The 23,658-nt window shown below is 42.8% G+C and overlaps 1 protein-coding gene across 1 annotated transcript; it reads right to left on the bottom strand.

Annotated features, from left to right (window-relative positions):
• Positions 1 to 19,958: 19,958 nt before the first annotated feature.
• Positions 19,959 to 23,000, bottom strand: LOC145113306 (protein PMR5-like). Its single transcript, XM_079049415.1, has 5 exons — positions 22,532 to 23,000; positions 22,281 to 22,452; positions 22,003 to 22,181; positions 20,989 to 21,147; positions 19,959 to 20,478 (listed from the first exon to the last, which is right to left on the bottom strand). The coding sequence occupies exons 1-5, from the start codon at positions 22,975 to 22,977 to the stop codon at positions 20,148 to 20,150; spliced, it is 1,287 nt and encodes a 428-aa protein (XP_078905541.1). The 5' UTR covers positions 22,978 to 23,000; the 3' UTR covers positions 19,959 to 20,147.
• Positions 23,001 to 23,658: the final 658 nt, after the last annotated feature.

The raw sequence follows: 23,658 nt of genomic DNA, 5'->3' as shown, positions 1-23,658 counted from the left end.
CCCGTTGGGGCTCAACCAGTCCATACGCACGATGACCTTATTCCATCGCATGGGAATGGGGGCTAAATCCACAGAAAACTGCTCATCAAACAACTGCAGTGTACATCCCCTATGAACCCTCGTAACCCGAACGGTCATATCATCCGCTATCTCTACATCAAGTGGACAGTCCAGCTCCCCTGGAGCTCCTACAAATCGCTTGTTGAGCGCGAGCGACACAAAAGATCGGGTAGCACCCGAATCCAATAATACCAGAGCAGATGTATCGTTCACAAGGAATGATCCTATAACGAAACACATAAACATAAGCAATAATCAACATAAATAAAGAGAGAAGGAGAAGATACATACCCGACACTACATCGGGAGATGTACTTGCCTCCTCTGCTATCAACTGGAAGGCTCTGCTCTTCGCCACTGGCGCCTCCGCCCAGCCCTATCGGCCGTCGGTAATCCTAAATGTAGCAGGAGCTGGTGTCGCCACCTGTCCTGCTGCTGCTAAACTCGGACACTGGGACCTCTTGTGCCCCTCTGATTGCACTGAAAGCAAATCAGATCAGATGTTGTCGTGGTGATGGTGGTAGCAGTAAAGTCCTTATTGACATGACCAGTTCGGCTGCACTTAAAGCAGCCCGAATTACCCGCCCTGCACGTTCTCTCGTGCAACTTGCTGCACTTGACACAGCGGCTGCGGCCCTGGTGTGGCTTCTCGATTTGTGATCTGATACCTTGGGCTTTTTGCCTGTACTCCCTGTCTGAACCCCCTCTGGTTTCCTCTTCTTCTCCATCTTCAAATCCAGCTCCCTCTCCCGATCCCTCACAATCATATCCTCCAGTGTCTTGCAGCTGGATCGGCTCACAAACTGGCGGATATCACTCTGCATCATCTCATGATATCGGGCCTTTTTCATCTCCTTGTCTGCCACGTACTGCGGAACAAGGAGGGCCCTCTCCCTGAACATGGCGGTGATCTCAGTCACTATCTCAGCAGTCTACTGGAGATCCTGGAACTCCCTAGCAAGCTGTTTCACCTCAATCACAGGTGCAAACTCAGCCCTGAACTTGCCCGAAAAGTCACTCCAAGTCATCGCATCAAGAGTTGCATCATCTCCAATGGCATGTCTGACCTCCTCCCACCAGTCACGTGCTCTGTCCTTCAGGAGACAGGAAGCAAGTCGGACCTTGTCCCCCTCGGGACATCGGCTCGTACGGAAGGCGTTGTCGACATCACCCAACCACCTCCTGCTAGCGATGGGGTACCGATCCCCATGATAGTCCGGAGCTCCACAAGCTCGGAACTCCCTGAATATCATCGTGTGTGCCCCTAGCATGGCCGCCATCTCGGTGCGGAATGCACCCAATCTCTCGTCAAGAATCTCCAAGTTGCCCTCCTTGACCGTACCGAAGATCACAGGAGTCTGGTCTAAAATACTGTGCGTGACCTCAAATGAAATGAACTCTCTCATCTTCTCATCAAGCTGCCCGACTCCGAGGCCGAGCCTGATCCCTCACCGGCTCCTGAAGTGCCAACCGGTCTAGTGCGTAGCGTCACCATACTAAAAATACACCATAACAAACATCAGAATACTCACCATAACTCGAGGGATCACACACTACAAGTTCCCTGGATTCATCTCAGCCCTCCTTGAGTCGAGTACAGATCCTCTGCTTTTAGTAGTACGGGCCCATACTACCTTCCACATATATCCGTACTTTCCTCAAGATTTGCCTTGACTCCACCAAGTCCCTTTCACTACTACTGCTGCTCTTCTCGTTAATCTCATCCTAGGCTTGCCCTAGGGTAATCGCCGACCCACTCTCCGCCATCAGCTGCGTAAGAAGTCCCTGCTATCTCTCCCTAACTAGCTCGCGAATACCATTACATATCACTAAGACCAGATAATTCTTCGAATGAGAGGTCCTACCCTACAACGGTTAGACTCAAACGAGAGATGCGAAATAGAGCTAAACCTAACCTTCTAAAATTATTTTGTCCTCGTAATATGTAACTTAACATATTCGTTTACTAGTTAGTTAAAGATAACTAGAACTCCTAAAAGCACAAAGCAAGCAACATTCGAGCATTGAGTAAACAAAACCAAGCATATCCTAATCAGGCCATCATATCATTGACTAATCTGTCACAACTCCAAATTTTAGACCTAGTATGGTCTAAACCCTAACCAAGTACTAGTATAAACTATGTTGCAAACCTTGTTGCATGGTGTCTTTTATAACCATTAGGGCTTGTTTATAAGCTAAATAACTAAGCCTAGATTGGAACCTAAGTTGAAATAGGAACGTATAATCCAACTTTTAGCTAAGATAACGGATTAATCATGAAATAACACACCTTAGGTGTGTTTACGGCCAAAGAATGAAGCCTCAAATGTGTTTACGGCCAAGGAGTAAACTCCAAAAGGAGTTAACGGTCTAGAAAAGTAAAAGCAAGAGTGTTCACGGCCATGGAACCTTCCAAACTTGTGTTCACGGTCCAAGGATGAAGTCTTATGTAGTTCACAGTCCAAAGATCCAAGGATCTTTGTGTTTACGGCCTAATGGGGATAAGAATAATAGTGTTCACGGATGAATTTAAAAGATCAAATGGTGTTCACGGCCAAGAGGTGACCGTGAACACAAATCAAAGCTCTTATTTGAGCATAAACCCCTTAAATATCTCATATTCAGTATACAAATGTGATAAAATTCAGTTTCCCAATGTGATACATCCGTAAACACAACATACACCGCCTTAGAAACATCCTTCATACTTAAGGAACAAATGAAATCATTTGTACATTCATCAAGCGTAAACACTTCATTCTCTTTCAAGTATCAAGTTTATATCTAGAGAACCTTCAAACTTTCAAGAACACTTCGTATTTGCTTCCATAATTCCTTCACAATTTGTAAGTAGTTTATACAATTTAGTGTCTATTATCATGTTAAATTAATAGTTAACTAATTTATACATATGATTATGTGTATAACTATTATTAGGATTACGACATCTTTCCCGTAATCTAACTCGAAGTCACCAATTTCATCCCGATATTTAGTCAAAACCGCACACAAGGTGAGTTCATACCCCCATATTTTCCAAGCTTTTTAAAATGTTTTAGGGGGGTGGGGTGGGGGGGGGGGGAATACAAGTAAAACACAAGATTTCTTGTGTTTAAAAACATAATTTATTTATTATGTTTTCTTATCGTTTAAATGTATTTGAACTTGGAACTTGTTAAAATAGGAAAATCAACTTGTAAACCATAATAGGCATAGTTTATGGATTATAGAAACTATTTTATATAGTTCAGGTTAAAACATGAAAATAAACTTATAAACTATAATAAGTATAGTTTATGAAACAAAAGGAAATATTTTTACAAAATTACTTGTTAATTATAAAAAGGTTTTACAATTTATGTAAATAATTAATACAAGATTGTGAACTGCTAGATGTACCACTCAGGGTACCCGTTCGAAGCTTAATTATAACCAGAGTCTTCTTAAGGGAGAGCGTGAGTTGGTGTATAGATCTATACGGGACTAACTTTGCATTAGTATGGTTATAATGAATATTCACAATAGTATTAACTAATTATTTACATAAAGATATGCTTTTCCTAAACTTTCTCAAGGAATACTAACTATATGATTTCTCAGTATATAGTATATACAATAAGGTTAGATAAAATTGAAGTCTGATAGACAGTGGAATGTGTGACTTCCGCCTCATTTCCTGTTCCTTGTTTGGTTGTGGGCTTAGGGCAGATTTACCCATTCAACTGTCTATTCGATCTCGGTATTATACAACTCATGTGTACTAAGTGATCATAGGAGGGTAGTATTGTCACGTCGAGTTTTCAGGGTAATTACATGTTCAGATAGAGTTACTGATAAACAAAACTGGGTATCATTAAGTTAAGTATGGTAATTATACTTGTGCTTCTCGGTTTTGGAGCGTTAAAGACTACAAATCGGTTTTATAGAAAATATAAGATTTTCTATGGTTTACATCGTTATTTTGGAAGATAAACTTATTTACAAAAAGGTTTAATATTTAATATTAAACTAGTAGTACATAAAGGATCCTTATGGTTAATTCTATAATTCTTTAGTTTATACATTCAAATTATATATAAATAATATCCGATATGCAGTGGAATGTGTGACTTCCGCCTCATTACATGTTCCATCTTTGGTTGTGGTCTTAGGGCAGATTCACACATTCAACTGTCCATTCGATATTAGGTTATATATAGTTAGTATAAACTAAGTGATTATAGAAAGAACTAGGTTACCATTTTACCAGAGATTCGTTAATTATGTAATTACTTGATGAATACATTACGATTATATAAAATAAAGATCCGGTAGATAGTGGAATGTGTGACTTCCGCCTCATTTCCTGTTCCTTGTTTGGTTGTGGGCTTAGGGCAGATTCACACATTCAACTGTCTAATCGATTTGTATTATATATAATTAGTATCCACCGAATGATTACAGAAGGATTAAGTTCAGTCATTTTACTTATTAAGAAAATATAGGATTTTCTTAAGGAACGTTTTCAAATTAAAGGATCATTAAACTTAATGTTAAATGTACTTAGTGAATACGTCAGGGTTACATACATGAGGATCCGACAGATAGTGGGATGTGTGGAATCCGCCACATTTCCTGTTCCTTGTTTGGGTGTGGGCTTGGGGCAGAACCACACAGCCAACTGTCTGTTCGATCTGAATGTATATGACTTGTATTCACTAAGTACTTGTAGAAGGAACAATCATGAGTCATTTTACTTATCATTTATCAGCAGAAAATATAGGATTTTCTGGAGGAACTGGCGAACTTTTCAAAAGAATAAAGGATATACTTTCTATAACAAAAATACTTATGAACTCACCAACTTTAATGTTGACACTTTTTCAAACCACTTGTATTCTCAGGGTCGTTATTAGACAGGTACTCTCTTCCAGGTGATGCGAAGATGGAGCTTCACGTCTTAACTTTTGTTGTACTTTTAATGTATTTCAATTAATGTTTTGAACATAATGTAAATATTATATTATCAATACGATGGTTGTTGTTACTTTTATTACTATGATGCATGTGTTGTGATACTTGACATGATGTCCTCCACCCCCGAACGTTTCCGTCGTTCCGGTTTGGGGGTGTGACATAATCAGTACTAGCATGCAGTTCATAAATATCATACACATAGAACAGGAATACAAGGCATCCTTCCTAGATCCTTAGCCCTAGTCTAGCATGCAGTTCTCATAAGCATATCATATCATAACAAACTTGTATGGGTAATTTGGGAGAACTTGCTTGAGCTCGGCTGATTGCATGCACCACACCATTTTTCTCTTTTCAAAATCCTTTTTATAAAAATGGTTTTCCTTTTAAAAATTTATACCAAGTCCTCAGTTTGAGTCCAGACACACCCGAGAGTGTGTCCGAATCCCTCAAACCAAGGCTCTGATACCAACTTGAAACATCCCAAAAATACGGTCCAAAATTTTCATTTTTAAATCATTAAATAAACCATAGTTACTAAAAAAATCATTTATCGAAACAGAAACCATAATATCTCAAAACATCAAAATCAGTATATCGATACCAAAACATATGTGAAATGTATATCATAGTAACATCCCAGGCAAAAACATTGTGGTGTGTGCAATGAAGTCATCCCGAGCTCTTCCCCTTGCTACCGGAAGTACCTGAAACCAAAACTGAAAACTATAAGCACGAAGCTTAGCGAGTCTTCCCAAACTACCACATACCATACACATAATCACATAATCTCATAAGAACATATCAGGGGCCTTGCCCGCTACATCGGGCCCCGCCCGACATCGGACCGAGATCCGGCATCGTGCCCCGCCCGGCATCGAGCAAAGCTCGGTATACATATAAACATATCAACAAATACACATAAACATAATCACATAATAACATAAGCATATAATCATTCCTCGGTCCCCGCCCGACATCGGACCAAAATCCGGAAACATGCAAACATTCCTCGGGCCTTGCCCGACATCAGACCGAAGTTCGGAAACATACAAAATAGACACATGCAAGAATCACGAAGACATCAAGCATACAAACATTCCTCGGGCACCGCCCGACATCAGATCGGAATCCGAAAACACATAAATCTACATCGGGTGCTGCCCGACATCGGACCTTAGTCCGGAACATACTAGCATACATAAACGGGCCGACATTGGTGCCTTAGACCCGTTCCTACAGGAGACAACTCACCTCGCAAAGCTGAATGCGGAATCTCACGGTAAGGAATCTCTACGGCTGCTCCGACGACTCCCCGGCTATCATTACCACAATAACACTTAGTAAAAAATCCAATTATCCTTCTTAGGGTAAAATGACTATTTTACCCCTTGATCTAATTTGGACCATAACCTAGGCCCAATTCCATCTAACCTTTCCAAGCCCATTAATGGCCCAATTTTCTAAATTGGGACCAACTCCTCAAATGGGCCTTCCTTAATCCCAACCACGTCCCTAGTCCAATAACTGACTCCTGATGGCCCACTAAGGCCCAATAACTAAGAAGTCCACAGATTGGCCCAAACCGAGGCCCAAACATAAACGCGGGGCGTACTCCTCTGTACGCTAAGCGTACATGCTGCATGGCTTGTACGCTGCACGTACGGGCTTGTACGCCCAACGTACTACCCTGTTAAGCCATAAACTCCAAAAGGGCTTAATCCCTTAAGACCTTATGATCCAAACACATATTTGAGTCCACTAGAGTGTCTTAATCCATAAAGTCGATTATTTGGTGGCTTGCAATCCACCAAATGGACCCAAACTTGAAATATGACAACTAACTTCCATGGAAAGGACTAGAACTCATGCATGACCATAAAAGGACCTTCAAGATTGAAACTTTTCTGTTATTAGGACTCATATAGCACTAAAGGTGGCAACCCTAAGCTTAGATACAAATTTGAACCATAAAAATCCATTTTTGGGACCTAAAGAGGTCCAAACCACCATTAACATAGATCTAAGCATTCATGAGGAAAGTTGAGAGCTTTTTACCTCAAATGAGTGCAAAATGGTGATGTTATCTCACATCCTTGAGCTCAAGCTACTCAAGTTCTTTTTCTTCAACTTCTTCTTTCTCCTTCCAAGCTTCAAATCACAACAATAAGCTTCACACGGTCAAAATCACACAAAGATGAAGAGTGGTAGGCGTTCTAGGGTTTATGAGGTTGAGAGGATGATAAGGAGGCTAGGTTTTGGGAGATAATGTTGTATTTATATGGCTTAAACCCTAAAAATTAGGGTTTGAAGTCTGCTCGCGTACGTTGCGCGTACTCCTTGGTACGCTGCGCGTACGCGCATGCCCGCCCACATCCAATGCTGCACTAGGCCCCGCGTACGTCTTCGGGTAGCACAATAACAAAACGGCCCACTCGTGAAAGCCCAACTCAACAATCCACTATTAAACTCAAAGTCCAACAATTAATTGTAAAGAAATTAAATAATTGTCTGATGACATGCCTAGGGCAGCACGGCAGAAGCACGAGCCGGACACGCCAACCGGCCCTAGCCCAGCAGGCTTAGCGTCCACTGGCACCCCCGGGAGTGGAAGGCACAGGCGAAAGGCTCACACATGCCAACTGGGCCCAGCCCAGCAGGCTTAGCGTCCGCTGGCGCCCTCGGGAGCGGAACGCACAGGCGAAAGGCTCGCGCCCGCCTAGAGATGCTCCCAGCTCCAAGACAAAAGAAACGGTCAGGAGACAAGCAGGAGGATCAGACCATTACCGTCAGAGCCAATAAGAGCGCCCTAACGGTTAAAGGCGCATGACTCTCCAATCAGCGCCCCTGATCCTGTCTCCCCAAAAAGCGATCTTGTCTGGTACGGATCAGGCAAGGGAGCTAGGTATAAAAGGATATGCTCTCAGATCTACGAGGTAAGCTCTCTGGACTCTCTAAGAGCGCACACCCAAAGACCCTAAACACTCTCTAACTTGACCGTCAGAGCGTTCTTCCGGGAGCTCCTCCCGGAAAGCGGCTGACGGCCTTCTTTCTTTGTGATCTTGCAGAGGCAATCGAGAATCCAAGGGAACAATACCGATCGAGCCAGGCCAAGGTCGCATCATTTGGCGCCATCCGTTTGTGAGATCAAGAACACAAACTAAAAGCACGAAAGTGACAAGTGAATGGCGTCCAACGGCAATGAGGGACAACAGGCAAGTCCCATACGCCTCATGGCAGCGTTGGACGAAACACCGCCGCCTACAGCGGTCAGCAGGGTCGCTACAGGCGAAGGAAGCTCAACGGTAACCACTGACGGTGCCCCACAACCGCCAGTTCACCAGCCAAGAACAACTCCGGTGGGGCCATTTCCAACAACGTCCTTTCAGATGTCACCGTTCTTCGTGCCGCCATTGCAACAAACACAACCGGTTCACTCAGCGATGATCCCACCAGGCCACGTCTTCAACATCCCACCGTCGTTTACAGCAACACCGCCGTACCAGGTGACAAGCGGGCAGAGTTCAATGCTTTCAGTACCACCGTTGGCACAAACCATGATAGCTCATCCGCCACCTGTCTATTCACTGGCCGGCACATGGGCCGGACCAACCATCACCGCTAACAATAACTTACAGCAGACAACAACGGTTAGCCCTATGCACCCTATACACCCTTTCCCCTCCAGTTACCCCCTCCAACTACCATTCCAGCCGTATCCCTTTTACGGACCAAGCCCTGGCTACCACACGCCACCACCATATGGCTTAAACACACAATACCAACCGCCGGGAGCGTCCACCACCCCAGGCCACGAATGCCTTTCCCGTGGTGTGACGTCTCCGTTTGTCAAAGAGTTGTTGGACTACGAAATACCAAACACAGCCAAACTACCGACGCTCAAGACGTATAACGGCACCACTGACCCGGATAGCCACATCGACACATATGAATGGACCATGACGTCATTAAAGCTTGATGAAAGGTTTTGGTGCACGTATTTCCCAACTACACTCGACGGCAACGCCGGCACGTGGTTCAAGACGCTACAACCGGGCAGCATTTCCAATTTTGCCCAGCTTAAGTATCTTTTTCTTACCAACTTTATGCAATTACGCAAGTACAAGGGAGACTCTCATTCAATCATAGGTTGTAAGAAAAAGGAGGGTGAAACTGTACGGGAATACTTCACAAGGTTCATAAACGCCATGTTAGACGTACCGGGGCATGATGAGGGGCTCATAGCCGGTGCCTTCACGTGGGGGCTTTTGCTAGGCCCTTTATCGCAAAAACTCATGGGAAAGAAGCCTCTAACACGGGCCGAATTGAAGGAAAGGGTGGAGCGATATTTGAGACAGGAGGATGGCGAAGCAGCAAAACAGGCCTACTTGAATGCAATGACTACCAGACACCACAACCCGGGTCACACGGATTTCCGAGGGGGAAGTAGGCACTACGGCCAAGCGAGGAGACCACAGGCTCGGTTCCGACCGTTTGCCAAGGATGACAGGCGTGGCCGTCGCCCAGAGGTGTACACGGTGTCGGAGAAGCAGCAGCCAACCAAATCACCAAAGAACCGGTACTGCGATTACCACAAAAGTAAGATGCATGACACAACTAACTGTTCGGTATTAATAAAAGAAATGGAAGAGAAGCAGCTTAAAGGGGACCTGGTGGAAATAGCACGAAGCTTGCGTGCCAAGTTTGACGCTGAAAACGCTAAAAACATACCTCGCGAAGGAGTCCAGCCTAAGGAGATATTCATGATACGGAGTAAGAGAAGCAGGGGAGAGCAACAAACGGAACAAGGGACCACCATAACCCCGATGCGCACGCTCACATTCTCTGTTCAAGACCCTCGCCCGGAGGGATGGAGGGGCGACGACCCACTGGTAATCCAAGCCTCCATCAGGGATGTAATCATACACAGGGTCTACGTTGACACAGGAAGTTCGGCGGACATCATTTATGAGCACTGTTTCCGGCTTCTCCCAGATCGCTGGAAAGACAACCTACGGCCCACGACGGGGAGGCTGGTCGGGTTCACTGGCCATAGCCTATGACCGCTAGGCACAATTCACCTTCCCTTGACCATAACCAGCCACGATAAGCATCAAAAGAAAACCGCCCTGATTGACTTTGTGGTCATCCGGCATGCGGCGGAACACAATATTATTCTGGGGAGAACAACTCTCTTAAAGTTAGGAGCGGTTCCATCAACCATGCACGGAGTTATGAAGTTCGATACTCCAACGGGCGCAGCCACGGTACTGGCCACTCCACCGAAAGAATTGCAATGCTTTACAATTATGAAACCAACAGAGATAACTAAAGAGGCCAAGAAGCTGAGACGTGACCCCGCAAAAGGAAAGGAGGTGATCAACGCGGAACACCCTGACCACCGGTCAGTATTGGATGTGATCTCCCGAGTCGCGTAAGAGGAGCGTTGGTCGACTTGCTCAAGCGGTATAAACACGTGTTTGCATGGACCCCCACAGACATGGTGGGGGTACAAAGGAAAGTCATTGAGCACAAACTTGTAATTAAACCAGGAGCAAAGGAGGTTAAGCAAAAGAAGAGGGTCCAGGGTGGGGACCGTAATAGGGCAATCAACGCCGATGTGGCCAAACTAGCAGAAGCTGGAATAGTAAGGGAAGCAATATTCCCGACGTGGATCGCCAACCCAGTCATGGTCCGCAAGCAAGATGGGTCATGGCGAATGTGCATAGACTTTTCCGACTTGAACAAAGCATGCCCTAAAGACTGCTACCCCCTCCCAGAAATTGACCAGAAGGTAGAGTCATTGCAAGGATTCAAGCTGAAGTGTTTTTTAGATGCATATAAAGGGTATCACCAAATCTTGATGAGCAAAGAGGACGAGGAAAAAACGGCTTTTTACACGGACCATGGCACCTTCTGTTACACTAAGATGCCTTTCGGTCTAAAGAATGTCGGGGCTACATACCAGCGCCTAGTTGACTCGATCTTTGCCAAACAAATTGGGAGAAACATTGAAGTATATGTGGACGATATGGTGATCAAGAGCCCGCACGAAGACAAGATGTTGCAAGACATCGAGGAGAATTTCCAAACCCTAGAGAAGGTAAAAATGAAGTTAAACCCGGCTAAGTGCACGTTTGGGGTGGAAGAGGGGCAGTTCTTGGGGTACTATGTCACTAGGCAGGGCATCCAGCCCAAACCGACCAAGGTGGACGAGCTCATTGAAACGCCAACCCCAGGCACCCTCAGGGACGCGCAGGGCCTGAACGGGAAGCTTACAGCTCTGAGCAGGTTCATCTCAAAATCCGTTGACAAGGCCATGCCGTTGTTTCACACGTTAAAAGGCTGCATCGAGAAGAGCAACTTCTAGTGGACGAACGAGGCAGAAGTAGCGCTCCAGAAAATCAAGAAGGCATTACACAAGTTACCCAAGCTGGCCAGTCCCGTCCCGGGGGAGACGTTGCAAATGTATCTTTCGACCTCAAACGAAGCAATATCCTCAGTATTAACTGTAGAAAGGGAAGGAGAACAGAGGTCGGTGTATTTTGTAAGCAGGGCATTACAAGGGCCAGAACTCAACTACCCCCCCTGGAAAAGTTAGTCCTGGCACTCATCTACGCGGCACGGCGACTAAGGCGGTATTTTCAAGCACATCAGATCGAAGTGCTAACAAACTGCCCCATCAAACAAATACTGCTTAAACCAGAGACGTCGGGCCGACTAGCGAAATAGGCAATCGAATTAGGGGAACATGACATAAGTTACCACCCGAGAACAAGTATTAAGGGACAAGCGTTGGCCGACTTCCTGCTTGAAATCCCAGACGAAGGGGGCCCTGCCAAGGAGAAAGTATGGGCAGTTGAAGAAGCTCCGCTCGACAACAGTTCGTGGACATTATATACGGACGGAGCATCCAGCAGGGAAGGCTCGGGGGCGGGGCTAATCCTGACTAGCCCAGAGGGGGAAGAAGTGACCTACGCCCTCCGTTTTGATTTTCACACATCAAACAATGAAGCGGAGTACGAGGCTCTGCTCGCAGGATTGCGACTAGCCAAGCAAATGGTGGCAAAGGCTGTAACAGCCCTGACGGACTCAAGGCTAGCAGCGAACCAGGTCAATGGAAGTTTCGAGGTGAGAGATCAGAGAATGGGAAGGTACGTGAAGACGGTGAAACAACTAATCGAGTCGTTTAAGTAGTTCACAATAAGGCAGATACCTAGAAGCGAGAACAAGAAGGCGGATGCCTTACGCAAATTGGCATCCACGTGCTTCGATCACCTATCGAAGAAAGTCTTGGTAGAGGTGCTCCGAGAAAGAAGTATAGACGAACGGCAGGTGAATACCCTAACGACCACTGGACCAACGTGGATGACACCATTCAGGGAATACCTGCAAAGAGGGGTGCTCCCGGACGATCACGGCGAGGCCAGGAAGATAAGTATAAAAGCGCCCTCATATGCATTAATAAATGGAGAGCTATACAGGAAAGGGTTCACAGCGTCATGGCTGAAGTGTGTAGACCAAGCCAAAGGGAGAGAGATGCTACAGGAAGGACATGCAGGCCAGGTGGGTGCACACGAGGGGGCACGGGCCCTAACAGGCAAAGTACTACGAATGGGTGTATACTGGCCCACAATACAGCAAGATGCGCTAGAAATAGCCAGGAGATGCATGGAATGCCAGTCGTACGCCCTAGTCCAAACAAACCCCCAGCACCACTGCATAACATATCTAGCCCGTGGCCGTTCTATCAATGGGGTATAGATATGGTGGGCCCATTCCCGGAAGCACCAGGGAAGCTGAAATACATGGTGGTGGCCGTGGATTACTTCACAAAATGGATTGAAGCAGAGCCGTTAGCGTGCATCTCAGGGAGACACATGATAAAGTTTGTATGGAAGAATATTATAACAAGGTTCGGGACGCCTAAAGTACTCATCAGTGACAACGGCCTGCAGTTTGCCGAGAACCCATTCAAGGAGTGGTGCGCCACTAAAGGGATAAAGCAACGGTTCACGTCAGTAGCGCACCCACAAGCGAACGGGTAGACGGAGGTGTCCAATCGAACTATTGTGAAGGGAATTAAGAAAAGGCTGGGCAGAGCAAAAGGGAACTGGCCGGAGGAAATACCAACAGTGTTATGGTCATACAGGACCACACCACGAACAAGCACGCAAGAAACCCCATTCAGCTTGACATACGGGACAGAAGCCATGCTCCCCATGGAATTAACAGTGAGTACGCTAAGGGTGGCTAGTACAGATGAAGAAAGCAATGCACAGGACCTGAGGGTAAACCTAGATATCCTAGAAGAAAAACGCGAAAAATCAGAGATGCGCCAGGCTGCATACAAGCATGCAACAGAAAGGTATTACAACCAAAGGGTAAAGGAGAAAGCGTTCAAAGTGGGCGAGTATGTTCTAAGGAAAAGCGAAGCAAGTCGAGCCCAACCCCAAGGCAAACTAGGCCCAGCGTGGGAAGGCCCTTACAAAATCACGGAAACAAAATGGAATGGCGCGTATGCCTTAGAAACGATGGAAGGAAAGCAGATTCCAAGAACGTGGAACGCCAGGAACTTGAAAAAGCTTTTCTTTTGAAAAGAGAAAAGTATAATCCCAGTCGATCGATACGCTGCTTAGTGCGGCACGTCCCAAGTACTTAGTGTACACAAGTCCATGCTTAATGACATGAGTTTCATACTTAGTGTATTTGTAGTCCATGGTTAATGTAATGGGATTATTCAAATGCTAATCTTTAATACTTAGTGTATTAACTCTTAACGATTGAAAATGTGCATGTAGAGATCCATTCGTTGGGTACTAAGAGCACCCAGTACCGATACTTAGCGTATCGACAATGACATAAGCAAAACAGAACGTCTAGCGCATCAGAGCGCTATGTTCTTTTAAAAAAAAAGAAAAATATATATGAAAGAGAGTAAGCAACAAACAAATAGCGCTTAGAGTTCGTGATTACACACATAAAACAGAGAATATTGTTCAAAAGCCCATACGTTATACAAACTAAAGGCACCACATGGCCATCAAAAGAAACATACAAGACAGAAACTAAAACATGCAAAGAAATTTTCACGCCCCAAGAGGGGTAGCACACGATGCCAGAGCATCTTCAACAACATCATCCTCGCCACATGTGACTTCGTTTCCCACAACAGCCACCTCACCTTCTCCAAAATCACCATCACCACCCTCGTTACCCTTCCCAGCACCGACCTCAGCCACCGGCACAATACCCTGACCCATTGCACTTTCCGGAGTACCCTCTGAACCAGCAAACGAGCACAACTCTCGGAGACTTCCAACACCCAATTCACCCAGACCCAACAAGGACGCATGATCCATACTGGCAAAAGATAACAAAGCGTCGTTCACACTAACCACGGGACCGACAGAAGCGGCATTAACACCGACATCTCCACCACCAGCACTAGCAGAGGTTTTCTGAACAGACTCAACCCCGGCCATAAAAGCAGCATGTCGGATGAGACTTATCGCGTTAGTAAAGTCCGGGTGCTCAATCAATTTATCAACAATTCGAACAACACCAACATGCACCAGCCAATCCAAATCCTGACGGGAAGCGTCCAAATCCGATTGCAATGACGAAATAAGCTTATCACGATCAACAGCATCGCGTTCAAGACTTTCCACCTGGATCATCAAACCTTCATTCACTTAAGTCAGGGAGTCGACCTTAGCTTCCAAGACAGCCCTAGTTTCGTCAAGGACGGCCTTTTCAGTGGATAGCAATTCGCATTTTTGCTCAGACAGACGGAGGTCCTCGCCAAGCTCGCCAAGGCGACGTTCCAGCCCCGTCACGCGTGATCCACAAGTAGCGTGGACGGCCTCCATCTCGCCAAGAGCATGAACACGATGGGAACCCGCGACAAGGTAAAACATGGCCTGCGCAGCAGCATAGGCCATGTTATGAGCGAGTGCAGGATTATCCATAGCCTCCATATCGCCAACAGCAGCCGGAGGAAAAGCATGGCGGGAAAATTCCAAAGCATTGTTACGAACAGAGAGTCGGGAATCGTTGCGAAGATCCCAGGAAGGAACAAAAACAGGAGACTCAGTAGAGCTGTCTCCAGAAACACCACCTAAAGGAACTGAGACTGACCCAGGGCCACTAGAACCTTTAACTGGAGAAAACTTTGGGGAAACCAAGGAAACACCTGGAACGGGAATAGAAGAGAGAGCAGGAACAACGGGCTGTTTAGCCGCTCCGTCGACCCCTTCGGACTGTTACGTGTCGTCATCAGGGATCACGACCACACCGGCCGATGTAGAAGCCATAGAGCTCAGCAGACGAGAGAAGCTGCGCCAGGTATGAACCCTTTTGGTAGCGGTGGGCGCACCGGTAACCGGCTCACCCATGGCTAAGACAGCTTTTCTCTTCGCTTGCATTCGCCGGACATCCGTGATAATCCCCTCTTTGCTGTCTTCGCTACCCTCCACGGAGGAGGAGCGAGCGCTACCCAGGGGCATGATAGCAAAGATTGGGAGGGCGCGTAAAGGATCTCCCTCCGACGCTGACGAGCCTACAGGAGGGGCGGAAGGAGCAGCAGTTAAGGCAAGCTGGTCTAGTCGGCGGGGTGGAGGAAGCCGATCAACCAGATCCACCTCACGGTACTCTAACTTGCCACGATAACGCTTCTGTAACACCTCATCCATGGACAGGGAAGACTCAACACCTAGAGATATTAGAACAAGGAATATCAGTCACATAGTAGTAACAAGGGGGAGAAGGGAAAAAGAAGGGTACAACACCTACCGTCAACAACCGAGAAAAACACCGCCATCTTGCCACGACGCCTCCAAGAAGAGCTCATCCCCACACCAGAAAGCAGAGCTTCAGAATAATCCTCAGGGGATACTTGCACACACTTCAGATAATCAGCAACACTTTGGTTGTGAGGGAAGAGCTTGGGGATGGTATCGGCAAAAGCATTCGCGCGGTACCGGCCGCTTCCGACCAACTCCTGGTTTACCCATAGCCACTTGTCTTGCCAATTCTTAGGGGTCCGCCCTTCGGGAACCAAGGCGTGCCCCCCTCGCCGGACCGAAAAGGTGGACTTATCCCCAGTGACGCAGAATCGGAAGAAAAACTTGAAAAAAAGGTAATCCGGAAGATATCCGTTGGCCCTGCAGATCATCTCAAATGCAACCACTTTGTTGACTGCATTAGGGGTCAACATCTGAAGACTGCAACCGCCTTTCTGAAAGACCTCCTCTTGAAAATCAGTCAAAGGGAAACGGATGCCAGCGTCTAGGGTTTTCAAGTAAACCCCAATCTTGCCAGGGGGAGGGGATGAGATACTAGAGCCAGGTGCAGGAAACTCTACACCTTCCAAAGAAGATAAGCCATACATGACCTCCAGTTGACGATACTCAGTGGCGGAAGGGAGGATACCGGGAAGGTTTGCCATGAGAAAGGAAGAGAGAAGAAGACAAGCTAGAAAAGAGGAAGACGAAGAAGGAAGGAGGAAAAGATAAAGAGAAACCGTTCAAAGGCCCTTATAAAGAAGAAGAAGAGGCGGGATATTTAAATGCCTGACACGGTGACGTAATTGCCAGACATCATGCGCAGTCACGTCGCCATTAAAGACGGAACGATGGGTAAAGGAAAACCGACACGCGTAAGCTACCTAAGTCCAGAACGTCGTAGCTAGCGCTGCAACGCTACGACTACAGGACTGGGGGACTTGATGACGTGCCTAGGGCAGCACGACAGAAGCATGAGCCGGACACGCCAACCAGCCCTAGCCCAACAGGCTTAGCGTCCGCTGGCACCCCCGGGAGTGGAAGGCACAGGCGAAAGGCTCACACACGCCAACCGGGCCCAGCCCAGCAGGCTTAGCGTCCGCTGGCGCCCTCGGGAGCGGAACGCACAGGCGAAAGGCTCGCGCCCGCCTAGAGACGCTCCCAGCTCCAAGACAAAAGAAACGGTCAGGAGACAAGCAGGAGGATCAGACCATTACCGTCAGAGCCAATAAGAGCGCCCTAACGGTTAAAGGCACATGACTCTCCAATCAGCGCCCCTGATCCTGTCTCCCCAAAAAGCGATCTTGTCTGGTACGGATCAGGCAAGGGAGCTAGGTATAAAAGGATACGCTCTCAGACCTACGAGGTAAGCTCTCTGGACTCTCTAAGAGCGCACACCCAAAGACCCTAAACACTCTCTAACTTGACCGTCGGAGCGTTCTTCCGGGAGCTCCTCCCGGAAAGCGGCTGACGGCCTTCTTTCTTTGTGATCTTGCAGAGGCAATCGAGAATCCAAGGGAACAATACCGACCGAGCCAGACCAAGGTCGCATCATTGTCATTACCTCAAGTCACGGGTGTTACAGTTTCCCTTTTAATAAGATCAAGATTCACCCTCTTAATGGCAACATCATGGATAAATTCTTCTACTTACCTTCCTCATGTCGTTTCTGTAAATAATAAATAAAAATATCTACTATTGTCGCGAGAAATATAAAAGTAGTGGAAAATTTTGTGGTTTTAGGAATTATGGAATATTCCATTGCTGTTAATTTTTTAAACACAAACCATTTATGTGTTATAAAATTGTTTATTTTCAGGGTAATGTATTGTAAACAGGGATAAATTATTTTACTTTTTTTTAAACAGTGACCATTTGAGTTAATATTGTTTAAATACGGACAATGTATGCAATGTACTTTAATTTTTTTTTAATAAATTAAATTTATTGCTCATACTTTTAGGATTGATAAAAGAAATATCCAATTTTTGAAACCGTTTTACATTTTAATTAAAAATAGCGATTATAAGTTTGTGAACAAAACATGTAATGTTGTTGTATAAACATAATTGTTTGTAAATTTATGATTAATGATTAGATTTTTATATTCTTTATGTTATTTATTTTGTAAGCACGGATTATAACCTTTTATATATATATATATATATATATATATATATATATATATATATATATATATATATATATATATATATATATATATATATATAATAAAAACAATTACTTTATGAACAATATAATTTTGTGTTTTTATAATTTGACCATAAAAGTTTCATATTTTATATTTTGACCACAAATTTATTATTTTATTTTATACTTTGGCCACAAAACTTCTTTATAATAGATTCGATCTATAGATTTTATTGGCAATTTTCATCCCATACTTTGTTGCATGACACTTTCCACCAATTTACTTTGTATAATGTCATTTTCACCCCTTTATTTTGTCAAATGTCACTTTTATCCTGTCAAATTTGAACAACGATAATTTCCACCCTTTAACTTTTGTTTATTGTCATGTTTACAGGTTTGGTCCCTACTTACGTATGTCAATAAGTTTGTTCCACCCAAAAATTGTGCATACAAAACAATAAAATGATGAATAATAGTAGTTTCCTTTTATGTGAATAGAACATATTCAACAAAACCTCACTTGTGTCCCCCAAAACGGAAAAAATAGGTCCTATTTGATATACGTATGATCGAATCGGGTCAAACGTTTTTGACTGACTCGGTCAGCAAAACGTGTTTGTTAAACATATTTTTGATGTTTGATTCAGTAAGAGATATCCGAGTGGAACAGATGAGCGGTATCTACTAACTAAGAAAAGAAGAGGCAATTTCCAGAAGTGCCCTTGCCCTACGTTCCAAGCTTCGGTGCCTCCATCCCGTTTCTTCTCTCTTTCAACCATCGACGAATTGAACCTCTGCTCCACCGATCGACGATTTCAGCATGACACCCCCACCAATCAACGATTTCTGCTTCTTCTCATCAGGTACGACTTCTCCCTCTTCCCTCAGTTGTGTTTTTCCATTTTCTGTTTTTCTTGCGTTTTTTTGTTGTTTTTGTTCCGATTTTTTTGTTGCACATGTTTCGATTTGTTGCTGATTTGTTCATGTTTGTTCCTGGTTGTCTCTTGCTCTATATGCAGTTGAAAGATAAATCTGATGCGGATTGTTAAATATGATATTCTATTTGCTTATTTTGATCTATTCGCTTCTTTGAAAGACAAATTGGTGCAAAATATATTTTTTTAAAAGAGAAACTGGTGTATAATTATTTTTTTGAAAGACAAATTGATGCATAATTATTGTTGAAAGAGAAATTGGTGCAAAATTTGCTAATCTCAGAATGCAATTGGTGCAGAATTTGTTATCTTGCTCATTGACTATTTTGATTTGCTAGCCAGTTAATTGATTTGCTAATACTTCCTTTATTTTTTGGATTCAAATTTAGAACATTATAGCTTTTGTAAAGAGAGATTGTTTTTGTTGTTGAATTCATACATACCTTTTCTTGTTGAGTTTGATCTTGATAAAGTAGTTGAATATTTGCATTTTGTATGACAATTTGTATGTTTTTATAATTATTCAACGATTTCATCAATCATATAAAACAACAGAGTAAAATGATCATTTCTCATCAATCAGCACATTCAGTCAGATATACAATCAAACATCATGGTTTCGTACTCGGTCAGAATTTATTATTCAGATAGACATTTCTTAGTCAACACTTTCTGAGTTCAACAACTATCAAACTGGGCCATAATTTCTAATTTATCATATAAATAGCAAATCATACTTGCTATTTGCCCAAAAGGCAAACCATAACCCAAAGTCTTTCTAGTTTCCTATATTTAATTCATTGGGCTTAAAGCCCATTATTCGACTCATAAAGGTTTTATGGTCCATTTGACCATTTTCAGTTTACAAGGCGCATAGACGAGTAAACGGCACATAGAATGACACAAAAACACAATCTCTCTCTCTCTCATAGAATGACACAAAAACACAATCTCTCCCTCTCATAGAATGACACAAAAACACAATCTCTCTCTTTCTCTCTCTCTCTCTCTCTCATGTGTGTGTGTTGTGTATGTGTCTTTACGTGAATTGAATACAAAAACGATATTTATAATCAAGTAAATCAACACATTACCAAACACTTGTACAATTGCACACAAATTACATTCAATTTTAGAGTAAATACAAATTTTGTGATTCCTAAAACACCATAACTTAATTGATGCTAAAAAGTGACTAGAAAAAAATACAATTCATCTAATCAAACCTCCTACACATACAATTCATACATACAAATTAAAAGAACAAAGCGGTATAAAAGAGTTGGTTCCACGTATCGGGCAATCCAGGTAGGCACCAATGGCTACAATCAGCATAGTGGTCAGGGTTAGACTGTTGGCCCGGGCTCAAGTCCCCACTATAAATAGACGGGTGTGCATCTTTTCTCATTGCTGACAAAGTCGTTATGTCAAGTATGTATGCGGGGTTTTGCATTTCACGGATTACAGTGTCAATGACTTTCATCTGGTCAGGATAGACGCCTGGGTAGGTAGACCTGCTCATTGGACTTGTTTCGCCGTAGCAACTTTTTCCAATACTAGTGGCACCGGCGCTCCATTCCGATGGGCTGTAAAAGCCAAAAGGTAACCACCGACGAGTTATTATAGAACAAGAATATAGACAAAAAGTGTTGGATGGTTTAATGCAAAGGGAAAGACAACCACACAATTTGCATGTGAATAGAATTTATTATTTTTTTCTTGTGAGACATCTTTACCCCCTGTATTTACAAATTTACTTTTGATTATTTAATTTGAATTATTATATTATAAAAAATTATTATCGGCAACATAGAGTGGGCAAGTATCCATAGAAATTTGTGGCTAGGAACTAGGCCAATAGTATTGGGTCCAATTTGGACAGCTAAACTATTGATTTCTCTATTATGTTGATGGACCCTAAGTTTTTAATTACTTTTTTTTTTCTATTAGAATCTTCATTTTATTTTACTAATCTTATTTCATGGAAAAAATCGTTGATAACCGAATTAGATTGGTTAACATTTTTGTGTCAAAACCGGTTAAGAACCGAATAAGTTTTTTAGAAAATTGGTTTATTTAAATATAAATAGACTTACTTGTAATGAGTAGGGGAAACAGATTGGAAAAAAATTCGGGTTGTACTTGTATCCACATTAGAATCAACCCATCGAGCCCATGTTTTTAGGCCCGTATCTAATGCTCCAAGGCGATCCATATCTTCGTAAAGATGTCCGCCTGACTCGATCAAGTCCCACCTGTATCATTATCATCATCAATTTAACACAACATTGTTATGAATTATGATATGACGTACAGCTTTTAACCTATTTATTCTTGTCCTAAGTTATAAATAAATTAAGTTATATTAAAATATTGTTATGAATTATGATAGCGTCGGTTTTGTAATGATTTTGACTTTTGGGCCAAATATGTTTATCACATGTATGTTGCTCACTACTTGTTTATTCAGCTTCATCTAAATATTACTTAACCCATCGTTGACTAATCCTCTTACTCAAATTAGTACACACAAATCTCGTGCTCCCTATTTTTTCTATTGATATTATGAGCTACAAAAACATTAAAAATGGTTATTACAACTTGAAGTTGTAAAAATAAATAATTGTTTTTTTAAAAGTCATATTCAAACAACAAAAACGATTATATATGGTATAATACAACTATTTAAATATCTTTACTTTTTAAAATTTTTTCTTAAATAATCAAGATTGACAAAAATGCAATACCAAAAAAAATCAACATAAACATTGAAATTATGCTTATATAGTATTGCATTTGTGTTGATTATTTAATACTATTGTATAATCACTCTACAATCAATTATTTAGAGAGTAAAGTAGTAAACACCTTTTTCGTTTTTCAATAACAAAATATATGCCAATTAAATTTAAATGCTTCTCCTTTCTATATTTTATTATACGATTATTAAAAAAAATAATAAAACAAGTGTTATTTTATTTCTATCCAAACATCACTTAATTTCATGTAACAACTTGTGACGAAATCATATATATAACTTATTTATAGTTATTTTATTGTTGGATAAATATAAAAATACTTAAAAAAAAAAACAATTACTATTTACTAACCCTTGAAGGGAGCCTTTATGACTCCACCAGTGACCGGTGTTAAACGACAGAACATCGGCGGACATCCACGCCAGTGCATTCTTCGAGATTTCTTCCAATTTAAGCACCCTCCGCCCATCCACGGCGTCAATGTCCACCAGATACGGCGCTCGATAAAACGCCACATCCACCCCATAATCCTAATTCACATATTTTCATCAAACAAATTAAGCGCCACTCCACTCACCATATTCAAATCGATCAATTACAGAGTAGTCAAAATCAGATAAATGCTTTACCAGAAACTTAAATGTGGAGAGAGGATCACCGGTAATCATCTTGGTGGCGGACTGTGGCACCGCCGACCACGTCATACAAATCAACGACTCCCATTGGTTTCGCCCAAGTGAGTCTCCGACGAACATCACCTTCTTCCCTTTCATATTCGTCAGAAATTCGAGTCCGTTAAACCTGCTCAAATCACAAACGATACAAATCGTTAATGTTTACAACAGCTACAATCAAGCAGAAATTAACATTCGAAACTGACCTCGGGAGTTCACAATTGGCAGGTTTCCATCGATACTTGAGGTAATCGGTGTCGGGTCGGCCATACATTTGGCAATTGAACTCTGGATCGATAATCGGGCAGGAAGAGGCTTTGTAGATCGGGTAGGATTCGTCATGGACCCATGAACCCATGAACAGAGCACATTCGGAGTGGTTTGACTGACGGATACGGATTGGCTGCTTTTGGCCGGGGTTATCGCCATTGTTGTGGATAGGATGAGGTAATCTAACAGATGAAGCTATTAACAGAAAATTGAAGGATATAATACATATAAGAGTAGATGTAGAAGGGTTGAAGATGGAGGAAAACGCCATTGGAGAAGATGGTGTAGCTTGGCTATGGGTTTTGGTGGGAAGAAGGTGGAAAGGGGAAGGAATTTTGGTGGATATGGAGGAATGGCTACTTTTTGTTGTGTTTGTGTGCATGTGAAACTTAGCATAATATGACTTCATGTCTCTCATGTATATATAATGAGTTTGAATTTTGGATATATATTTCTGTATTATTAAATAACTTCATAAGCCCTTTAATTATAAATAATAATAATAAAACATTAAATAATTTAAATAATTTGGTTGTCTATAATAATTTTGAATTCTTTTGACACTCCATTATTTTTTTTTTTTCTAATTTGGACATTGTGTTTTTTTTAATTTTGTGCAATGTTGATTATTTTTCCGGTCATCATTAGGATGGCCTTGGCATGACATGAAGCCCTTTTACTATTGGTGACATCGTAGGATGTCAAAATTTCAAAAAATATAAAAATAAATAAACAAATAAATAAAAATATACCGACTTTGGTAATAGATATCTAAAATAGAGATTTTTGTATAATTTGGTCTCATCATAAAAAAAATAAAAATTCGAACACTATGCCTAATTACCCTCATCATTCTTGATTTTGGAAATCGATTTTGCAAGCTAGCTTCCTTAACCAAATTTTGGTGAACTGAATTTAGTAATAACTTAACTAGGTTCTTGCATGTGTTTGCATACCTTTGAACATATCCCTCGGTAGTGTTATGTATATCGTGATTGAGTTTGGTTTGTGTTTGATTGAGTTTGTTCGAAGAGAAACAAGTTTAAGGTTTGGTGACGAGTTG

This window comes from Lactuca virosa, chromosome 5, assembly GCF_052849685.1.
Source record: "Lactuca virosa cultivar CGN04683 chromosome 5, Lactuca_virosa_CGN04683_v6, whole genome shotgun sequence".
In the NCBI taxonomy this organism is placed as follows: Eukaryota; Viridiplantae; Streptophyta; class Magnoliopsida; order Asterales; family Asteraceae; genus Lactuca; species Lactuca virosa.
Note: the sequence above shows the minus strand (reverse complement) of the source record. Positions and strands in the feature narration are given on the sequence as shown.

Excerpts from the sequence above, each read along its gene's own strand:
- LOC145113306 (XM_079049415.1), bottom strand. The coding sequence starts at position 22,977 with ATGCACACAAACACAACAAAAAGTAGCCATTCCTCCATATCCACCAAA. Across the intron at positions 21,148-22,002 it reads CATAAAGGCTCCCTTCAAGG|GTGGGACTTGATCGAGTCAG; the intron begins GTTAGTAAATAG and ends ATAATGATACAG. Across the intron at positions 20,479-20,988 it reads GTTTCCCCTACTCATTACAA|CCCATCGGAATGGAGCGCCG; the intron begins GTAAGTCTATTT and ends TGGCTTTTACAG.